The sequence below is a fragment of the Sus scrofa genome, chromosome 1 (genome assembly GCF_054392235.1).
Source record: "Sus scrofa isolate SSC_HxYL_T2T_F1_AM1 chromosome 1, Sscrofa_HxYL_maternal_Yorkshire_Landrace_v2.0, whole genome shotgun sequence".
Classification (NCBI taxonomy): domain Eukaryota; kingdom Metazoa; phylum Chordata; class Mammalia; order Artiodactyla; family Suidae; genus Sus; species Sus scrofa.
In genome coordinates, this window is record NC_139383.1 from 101,083,806 (window position 1) to 101,094,807 (window position 11,002).

The window sequence follows — 11,002 nt, forward strand, 5'->3', positions numbered from 1 at the left end:
TTGCCTCTTTCAAGACTCAAAATTTGTCTGTTTTCCCAATACACTGATATTTGTTGTGCTAGTAGGTATTGTAGCTACCAATATATAATTGGTAGAGGGACTATGGTTGACCATGTTATAGGCTCAATGGACATGTAATAAGTGCTTGCTCAATTCAATTCATATATCTTATAAATGTATTTTGAGTTGTAGTTGTTAATCATCTATACTTAACTTTTTATTTAGATATTTTCAGACTTATAGTTTCCATATGCACTCTACCCAGCAACATAGATGCTAACATGTTACATGGTTAAAGCACAATTTTTAACAAAAATTAGTTTACATTGATGCATTAATATTAACTAAATTACAGATTTTATTCAGTTTCACCAGTTATTCCCACAATGTCTTTTTTGTTGTTGTTGTTCCAGGATCCAATTGAGAATATCAAGCTGCGATTAGGGTCCTGTCTCTTTAGTTTTCTGCAATATGTGGCTGTCCCATTTTATTTCCTTTTCTTTCAAGACTGTGATATTTTTCAAGATTTTTGGTCAAGTACTTTGCAGAATGTCTCTCAAATTAAGTTGGCCTGGTGTCTTTTCATAATTAACTTGAAGTTATTCATTATGGGAAAAAGTACCAGCACTGTGATATGTATGCTTTTTCATACAATAAGAGTATACATGATGTTCATTAGTAAAACTACTAGTGATTTTAAACTTGATCATTTAGTTCATGTAGTGTCTGCCAGACTTCTTTACTGTAAGGTTATGATGCTTTGCCTTGTCACCTAGATAGATGGATAGATAGATAGATAGATAGATAGAGATATAGATATAATATACATACATATAAATTACATACATGGAAGAAAACTTAGACTATGTAAATATTTCATTTATATTTTTAGCACCATCAATATATTTTTACTACCAATTTCTATGGTGATGGTTTTCACAGTAAATTGCCATTTTCTTTATTCTTTTACCATGTTTTAATTGAAATTATTCTATAAAGATAAGTTCTTTCTTATTTATACCAATATACAGTCATTGATCATTATTTTGTTTTTTGGTGTCATTAGTCAATACCAGTATCACTTATTTTCTTGCTCAAGTCATTCTAGCTTTGCTAATGGAACCATCATTGAATTTGTTTCTGTGTGCTTTGCTTTTAGGACAAGTTCTTGTCATTTTTTTGTTTGTTATGTTTTTACTTCCTAGATCCTGGTAGCACAATATGCTCCAGGTTTATCTTTCCCAGACTCAGTTCTAGAAAAACCACTGTCCCAAGGAGCTCTGCTATCTTTTATGAGAGGATTGTATTTGGAAACCAGGATATGGACAATGTATTTTATTTTCACATGTGTGGTTATATTTTCCACTTCAAACTATATAGCAAATATTTACTATTTTAATGCTTTTAATTTTTCTAGTTTTTGTCATTGTAACTTTTCAGTTGATGATTATGTGATAGTAAACATTTAGATTTTGGAAAAGTAATTCTGAATTTGTGTTCAGAAATTTAGTAGATTTGTGGCCATGTGAACATTTCTTAGTCTCTTTGATCCTCAGTGTCCTTGTCTGCAAAGTGACAGTAGTAATACCTGCCTCATGTGTTTGTGAAGATGAAACAAGATGATACATATAAAATATCTTGTGTGGTATTGGGATTATACAGGTCATTCAGGTAGTATTTGTCATATATCCTTAATATGAATAGCTTGATGATAATCTACCATATTCAGACACCCATATTTATTCAACTATTTCCTCCTCTGTTCAACTTTCACACTATTCATGATTTTTTTGAAGTAATGCAGAATACCCATGGATTTCTTCCCTTTAGTAAGTAACTAAAAGTAATATTTTGAGGTTTATTAGTGTAAGGCATTCTAGAGCAATTTAGCAAATTTTAATTTCCATGAGCATACTCCCCGACCATCAGTTTCATCAGAACTTGCACATAGTGATCATTTACAACTTTTTAAGCATCATATTTTAAAAACCTAATAAAACAAAGGTTATCTTGTTCTGTATTTATTTCATTACTCTGCAGGAGAAACACTTCGTCGTATCTTTGTATACTGTTTATACGACTGTCATTTTAAATATTTTTGAAAATCAGTTTCAAACAAGTGGATGCTTTTTGTTTTGTTTTACTGTACTGAATGGAAAAACTCCTATTTTAACATCAACTTACTCTTTAATATCAAGATGTCAGGACATATAATAAAACAACTTTTTGAAATAATGAACTCAACAATTTATTAAACAAGTCTTGTTAGATCTGAGACGTGAATTTTTGTGACTTTTTAGATTTCAGTCTAAAGCTATTTGGATAATCTGACGTATCAATTTATAGCTTGAGTAATAAATATTTATTTATTTATTTATTTATTTTTATTTTTATTTTTTTTAATTTTATCTTTTCCCACTGAACAGCATGGGGATCAAGTTACTCTTCAATGTATACATTTTTTCCCCACCCTTTGTTCTGTTGCAACATGAGTATCCAGAAATAGTTCTCAATGCTACTCAGCAGGATCTCCTTATAAATCTATTCTAAGTTGTCTCTGATAACCCCAAGATCCTGATCCCTCCCACTTCCTCCCTCTCCCATCAGGCAGCCATAAGTCTACTCTCAAAGTCCATGATTTCCTTTTCTGTGGAGATGTTCATTTGTTCTCTATATTAGATTCCAGTTATAAGTGATATCATATGGTATTTGTCTTTGTCTTCCTGACTCATTTCACTAGTATAAGATACTCTAGTTCCATCCATGTTGCTGCAAGTGGCATTATGTCATTCTTTTTATGGCTGAGTAGTATTCCATTGTGTATATATACCATATTTCCAAATCCAATCAACTATTGATGGACATTTGGGTTGTTTCCATGTCCTGGCTATTGTGAATAGTGCTGCAATGAACATGTGGGTGCATGTGTCTCTTTTAAGTAGAGTTTTGTCCAGATATATGACCAAGAGTGGGATTGTGGCGTCATATGGAAGTTCTATGTATGGATCTCTAAGGTATCTCCAAACTATTCTCCATAGTGGCTGTACCAGTTTACATTCCCACCAACAGTGCAGGAAGATTCCCTTTTCTCCACAACCCCTCCAGCACTTGTTATTTGTGGACTTATTAATGATGGCCTTTCTGACTGGTGTGAGGTGGTATCTCATCGTTGTTTTGATTTGCATTTCTCTTATGATGAGCAATGTTGAGCATTTTCTTATGTATTTTCTGGCTATCTGTATATCTTCCTTGGAGAATAGTCTATTCAAGTCTTTTGCCCATTTTTCCATTGGTTGATTGGCTCTTTTGCTGTTGATTTGTGCAAGGTGCTTATATATTCTAGAGATTAAACCCTTGTCCGTTGAATCATTTGAAACTATTTTCTCCCCCATTTCTGAAAGTTGTCTTTTTGTTTTCTTTTGGGTTTCCTTTGCTGTGCAAAAACTTTTCAGTTTGATGAGGTCCCATGGGTTTATTTTTGCTCTAATTTCTATTGCTTTGGGAGACTGACCTGAGAAAATGTTCATGAGGTTGATGTCAGAGAGTGTTTTGCCTATGTTTTCTTCTAGGAGTTTGATGGTGTCCTGTCATCTATTTAAGTCTTTCAGCCATTTGAAGTTTATTTTTGTGCATGGTGTGAGGGTGTGTTCTAGTTTCATTGCTTTGCATGCAGCTGTCCAGGTTTCCCAGCAATGCTTGCTGAATAGTCTTTCTTTTTCCCATTTTATGTTCTTGCCTCCCTTGTCAAAGATTAATTGACCATAGGTGTCCGGGTTTATTTCTGGGTTCTCTATTCTGTTCCATTGGTCTGTCTGTCTGTTTTGATACCAGTACCACACACTGTTTTGATGACTGTGGCTTTGTAGTATTTCTTGAAGTCTGGGAGAGTTGTGCCTCTTGCTTGGTTTTTGTTTCTCAGGATTGCTTTGGCGATTCTGGGTCTTTTTTGCTTCCATATAAATGTTTGGATTGTTTGTTCTAGTTCTGTGAAAAATATCATGGGTAATTTGATAGGGATTGCATTGAATCTGTAGATTGCTTTGGGTAGTATGGCCATTTTTACAATATGGATTTTTCCAATCCAGGAACATGGAATATCTTTCCATTTCTTTCCATCTTCTTTGATTTCTTTAAAATTTTATATTTCTAGGTGTATAAGTCTATTACCTCTTTTATCAGGCATATTCCGATTATTTGATTTTGTGAGGTGCAATTTTAAAAGGTATTGTATTTTTGTATTCCTTTTCTAATATTTCATTGCTGGTATACAGAAATGCAACTGACTTCTGAATGTTAATCTTATATCCTGCTACTTTGCTGAATTTATTAATCAGTTCAAGTAGTTTTGGGGTTGATTCCTCAGGGTTTTATATGTATAGTATCATGTCATCTGCATACAGTGACAGTTTTATCTCTTCTCTTCCTATATGGATGCCTTTTAGTTCCTTTGTTTGCCTGATTGTTGTTGCTAGGACATCCAAAACTATGTTGAAGAGTGGTGGTGAGAGTGGGCGTCGCTGTCTTGTTCCAGATTGGAGTGAGAAGGCTTTCAGGTTTCCCCATTGAGTATTATATTTGCTGTGGGTTTATCATAAATGGCTTTGATTATGTTCAGGAATGTCCTCCTATACCCACTTTGGCAAGGGTCTTGATCATGAATGGATGTTGGACTTTGTCAAATGCTTGTACTGCCTCTATTGAGATGATCATATGAGTTTTGACTTTTCTTTTGTTAATGTTGTGTATGACGTTGATTGATTTGCATATGTTGAACCATCCTTGTGAACCTGGGATGAACCCTACCTGGTCATTGTGCATGATTTTTTTCATATGTTGTTGGATTCGGTTGGCTAAGATTTTGTTGAGAATTTTTGCATCTATGTTAATCAAAGATATTGGGCGATAGTTTTCTTTTTTGGTGGTATCTCTGGTTTTGGAATTAGGGTGATGGTGGCATCATAGAATGTCTTTGGCAGTATTCCTTCTTCAACCTTTTGAAAGAGTTTAAGGAAGATGGGCACCAGTTCCTCTTTATATGTTTGATAAAATTCACCTGTGAAGCCATCTGGTCCTGGTATTTTATTTGTAGGGAGTGTTTTTATGACCTCTTCAATTTCATTTCTAGTGATGGGTCTGTTCAGTTGGTCTGTTTCTTCTTGATTCAGTTTTGACAGGCTGTAAGATTCTAGAAAATTGTCCATTTCTTCCAGATTGTCAAACATGTTGGCATATAGTTGTTCATAGTATTCTACTATTTTTTTTTTTGTATTTCTGCAGTATCCATTTTGATTTCTCCTTTTTCATTTATAATTTTGGTTATTTGAGTTCTTTCTCTCTGCTTCTTAGTGAGTCTGGCCAGGGATTTGTCAATTTTGTTTACCTTTTCAAAGAACCAGCTCTTGGTTTTATCAATTTTTTCTATTTTTTGAATCTCTATTTTATTGATTTCTTCTTTGATCTTTATAATTTCCTTCCTTCTGCTGGCTTTAGGTCTTTTTTTTTTCTTCTTTTTCTCATTCGTTTAGTTGGAGGATTAAGTTGTCAATTTGGGATGTTTCTTCTTCTTTGAGAAAGGACTCTATTGCTATAAATTTCCCTCTGAGCACTGCATTCACAGCATCCCATAGATTTTGAGAGGTTGTGTCTTCATTATCATTTGTTTCAAGGTATTTTTTAATTTCCTTCTTGATTTCCTCATTGACCCATTGGTTTTTTAGTAGCATGTTGTTTAGTCTCCATGTACTAGGTTTTTTCTCATTTCTTTTCCCGTGGTTGAATTCTAGTTTCATGGCATTGTGGTCAGAAAAGATACTTGAGATAACTTCTATGTTCCTCAATTTGTTGAGGTTAGCTTTGTGTCCCAATATGTGGTCGATTCTTGAGAATGTTTCATGTGCATTTGAGAAGAATGTGTATTCTGATTTTTTTGGATGTAGTGTCCTGAAGATATCAATTAAGTCTAACGTTTCTATTGTTTCCTCTAGGAACTCTGTTGCTTTATTGGTTTTCTCTCTAGAGCATCTGACAATTTGTGTGAGGGGGGTATTAAAGTCTCCTACTATTATTGTATTCCCATCAATATCTCTCTTTATGTCTTGTAACATTTGTTGTATGTATATGTATACTCCTGTATTTGGGGCATATATGTTGATGATAGTAGCATCCTCTCCTTGGATGGATCCCTTAATCATTAAGTAGTGTCCTTATTTGTCTTTCTTTATGTCTTTTGTTTTAAAGTCTATTTTGTCTGATATGAGTATTGCAACTCCTGCTTTTCTGTCATGTCTACTGCCACGAAATATTTTTTCCCACCCCTTCACTTTCAATCTATATGTATACTTTGTCCTAAGGTGAGTTTCTTGTAGACAGCAAATAGAAGGTTTTTGCCTTTTTTATACACTCAGCCACTCTGTGTCTTTTGATTGGGGCATTCAGCCCATTGACATTTAAGGTGATAATTGATAGATGATTATTTATTGCCATTTTGAACCTCATGTTCCAGTTGATGCTATGGTTCTCCACTCTTCCTTTCGTTTTTTGGTTGGATGGTCTCTGGTTATTATCTGCTTGAGTGTTTTTTGGTTTTGTTTTTTTTCATTTTTTGTGAATACAATGTTTGGTTTTGGCTTGTGGTTTCCCTGTTTTTTCAGTATGCTAACCCCTGCTATAATTGTGTGTTTTAGCCTGATGATCCTGTAGGTTCAAACACTTCATTACTATCTAAAATTAAGAAGAGAAACAAAAAAGGGGTTCTATTTATTTCCTAACATCCCTTGTCCACATTTTGTGATTTTGATGACTCTTTTTTTATTTTTAATTTAAATTTATTTGAATTTTCAAGTGTGCCCTGAGTCAGTAAGACAAAAATCAGCTCACATGTCTAAGGTTACACCTGTTCAAATTCCAAATTATCTTATTTTTCGTGTGACTTTTGTACAAATGTTGTTTGAATCACATCCATCCATCCAGAAGTAAAGGTGGTCTCTCATCTGATAATCAGCTTTCCTTATTTTTTCATAACTTTTTTATTTTGAAACGTGTCAGCCTTACAGAAGAGTCTGAAGGATAATGCAAATTGGCAAAAATAGTAAACAATCACTCAATCGTACCACTTACCTATATATACCAACTGGAATTACTACATTTGCTGTATCACTCTCTCAGTCTCTCACTCATCTCATTTATATATAGACAGAAAATTCTAATGGCATACAGAACTTAAAATCTATTTTATTCCTCTTAATTTATCTTACTAGTGTCACAGGTACAAAATCCCCCACTCATGTAAACCCTTTCTTTTTAAAATATACATAGTTTTGTAAATGAAAAATAAATGTATATACATATGTATATTTAACCATAATAATGATATAATAGGTATTCATACTTTCTCAAATTTTGAGAGCTAATATTCGGTAGCATATTCATAATACTCTGTAAGCTCTAGTCAATGTGCTATATCACATAGTTTTGCTTTGCAGAATTTTGACTCATGTTGTTTATAGTTTGAGATCCTTGAACTTGACAGAATCATGCACCTTTATATACTTTTCCTTTCTTATAGAATTTCTGCTCTTAACAGATGCTAAAATTAGTAAACACTATGTTTACATCTACCCTGTATCTAAATTTATATACATAGAGCTAGCTAGTTAGCTATCATTATCTATCTCATTTGCCTACCTATCTAGCTATGAAACTTTGAAGTGGTATGTTTATTCTCTCTCTACAAGTAAAGAAATTGAGTTAAGGGAGTTTAAGTATCATGTTTGCTGTTATAGAATTAGTCACACTCTCTTTTTATATGTTTTGGGACTTTCTTTGCTCTCATCTTGAGTTCAACCTTGGAAACTGTGTGCTTGAAGATAATACACATTATCAGAGGTCTCTGAATGTGTTACCATGTTTTGTTCACTCCCTGTTGAAATAATTTTGGCATCATCTTTGACTCCTCTCTTTCCCTCACCCTCTTGCCAGGATGAACATGAAAGTAAATCCTGTGTTTGATTTTCTCATGTTTCCCTAACATGAGAAACAGCTCTGGCCTAACATGCCATCAATTCCTTGCTTACTTGTTATGCAACCTCCTGTCTGGGCCTCTGCCTGCCACTCTTGCCATTTTCTGGTCTATCATCAATACTTCAGCCAGAGTGAGCTTGTTAAGATGTGAGTTGGATCCTGTCTCTCTTGTGTCTGACTCCCTCCTGTGCATTTTTCTTCACTCATATTCAAACCCCATGCATATACCAGTCATATTCTGGACCCCTTTTCCTCTCTGGCAACATCTCTTACTTAAATTCTTCTCTCTTTCTTCAGTTCTCAGCTTTCTGTTAGCTCCCGAACATTCTAGGAAACCTCTCATCTTTTTCTCATTGTTCTTGGTTATATACACTTCCTAGAAATTTCCTTTAGCAATTCTAATGACGGGAATATATAACATCTATTTTTTCTCTTATCTAATTTATCTGACTAATGACACAGGCTCAAAACTTCCCAATCATTTAACTATTTTTTTTCTAAAAAAAAAAAAAAAAGGCAAATCTAAAAACAAGAAAGAAAGAGGAAAAAGAATGCCTAAACCCTAATCATTTCTCAAGTCTGTGGATAATTTTCATGAACTATCCCTTGAATCTTGGAGTAACTTTTTCTTAATATGTTCTTTGATTTTCAAAATGTTAATAACAGTGACATTGTGGAAGTGTATATTTACATTTCACTTATAGTTGCATTTATTAACCATTGATAGAGTCTAAAATATATTATACTGGCATTAAAAGGCTTTTATACAGGTGGCATTAAGTAACTTCAGAGATTTATTTTTGACGATTTTTGCTTTAAAATTCCATGCTAGAGTCAAATTCATTTATTTTCCTATATTTTAATTGTCCTTCCTCTTTACCATATTCCTCTGTTGCCTGATCCTCTTAACAGCTTTTGCCCATACCTTAAATCTATTTAGGTTTGGAAAACAAGGTAACTGGTACAATAAAAGTACTCAATAAAAATGTGTTGAGGAGTTCCCATTGTGGCTCAGCAGTGATGAATCCAACTAGTATCCAAGAGGATGTAGGTTCCATCCTTGGCCCCACTCAATGGGTTACAGATCTGGTGTTGCCTAGGGCTACAGCATAAGTTGCAGAGGTGGGTCCCATCCTGCATTGCTGTGGCTGTGGCATAGGCCAGCAGCTGTAGCTCTGATTTAATCCCTATAGCCTGGGAACTTCCACATGATGCATAAGCAGCTCTAAAAAAATTATTGAATGAACAAACTATAACTAATGAGAAATATATTTTCTATAGCCATTCTTCTAAGATACTATTAAAATATGCCATTTAAATACATAATAGGGAGTTCCCATTATGGCACAGCAGAAACGAATCCGACTAGGAATCTTCAGGTTGCAGGTTTGATCCCTTGCTTCTCTCAGTGGGTTGAGGATCCAGCACTGCTTTGAGCTGTGGTGTAGGTTACAGACGCAGCTTGGATCCAACATTGCTGTGGCTGTGGCATAGGTTGGCAGCTGTAGCTACCATCAGACCCCTAGCCTGGGAATGTCCATTTGCTACGTGTGCAGCTCTAAAAAGTCAAAAGACAAAAAATAAATAGATAAATAAATAAATAATTGAATATTAGATTTTTTAGTTGAGTGATTGGATTTTTAGAAGAAAAAATAATGGTATATCGATAAAAACCATGCTAAGGAAACATTTCCATTTCTCTCTGACATAATGTTGCATTTGATACATGCTTATTACTGGACTATTCTTTTGATTTGAGTCAATAGCAGATCCTTTAAAATCCATGTGAACACTTTCAGAGTTTATCATGGGGTTTTTTTTTTTAGGAAAAAATATTTATCAGCTCTTTTGAGAATGAAACTATTAAATCACAAAACAATGAAGGGTGAAATGGAGTGATTTTCCATCTTCAGGTCAAACTCTGTGGTCATATCTGTGATACAGGTTAACAGAAAGTCTATTTTCAGTTTAATGTTAGGTTTGCAAAGCCATAGAGAAGATTGGGTTAAGCTGAAGTTCTCTTCCGCCATATAGACCATTTCGCTGCCTCCTTCACATCCTTATTTCTCAGACTATAAATCAGTGGGTTGAGCATGGGGATCACCAAAGTATAAAACACAGCAGAGACCTTCTCCTGTTCCAGGGAATACTTAGAGCTTGGCTGGATGTAACTGAAGGTCACAGACCCATAGAGTAAGGTCACAGTAGTCAGATGGGAGGCACATGTGGAGAAGGCCTTGCGCCTCCCCTCAGCTGAGTGGATTCTCTGGATGGCAATGATGATGCAGATGTAAGAGACCATGATGATAATCAAAGCGAACGTTGCAATGATCCCAGAGAATAGCAAAAGCAGCAGTTCATTGTTATGGGCATCTGAACAGGAAAGTCTCAGAAGAGGAGGAATGTCACAGAAATAGTGATTCACAGTGTTAGGACCACAGAAATCTAGTTTGAGCAAACCTATTGTGTGTGTCAGGGAGTTAATGAGCCCTCCCAAGTAAGATGCAAGAACCATCTGAATACAAACCTTTTGGGTCATAATAACTGAATACAGCAAGGGGCTAGCTATTGCTACATAGCGGTCATAAGCCATCACGGACAGGAGGATGCCTTCTGTGGTGATGTATACTGCAAAAAAGAAACTCTGTAGAACACAGCCAGAAAATGTGCTGGACTTGTGTTTTGCAAGGAAATTGACCAACATTTTAGGAGCAAACACAGTAGCGTAGCAGATATCACAAAAAGACAGGTTGCTTAGGAAGAAGTACATGGGTGTATGAAGTTGGGCATTTAGCCAGATCAACATAATCATGCCCCCATTACCTACCAGAGTGATAAAATAAATAAGGGTAAAAAGCAAAAAGAGAGGAATCTGCAAATTAGGATTTTCAGTTAAACCTACCAGAAGGAATTCCTTCACACCTGTATGATTCCAGCCAGCCATGCATTCAGGTTTGGATAGCTCTTTAGCTGTATAACAAGA

The 11,002-nt window shown here is 34.9% G+C and overlaps 1 protein-coding gene across 1 annotated transcript; it reads right to left on the bottom strand.

The window, feature by feature from the left end:
• Positions 1-10,024: 10,024 nt before the first annotated feature.
• On the bottom strand, positions 10,025-10,975 carry LOC100153732 (olfactory receptor 5J3-like). Its single transcript, XM_001926036.3, has one exon. It carries the CDS (start codon positions 10,961-10,963, stop codon positions 10,025-10,027), a length of 939 nt encoding a protein of 312 aa, XP_001926071.3. The 5' UTR covers positions 10,964-10,975.
• Between the last annotated feature and the right edge of the window lie 27 nt (positions 10,976-11,002).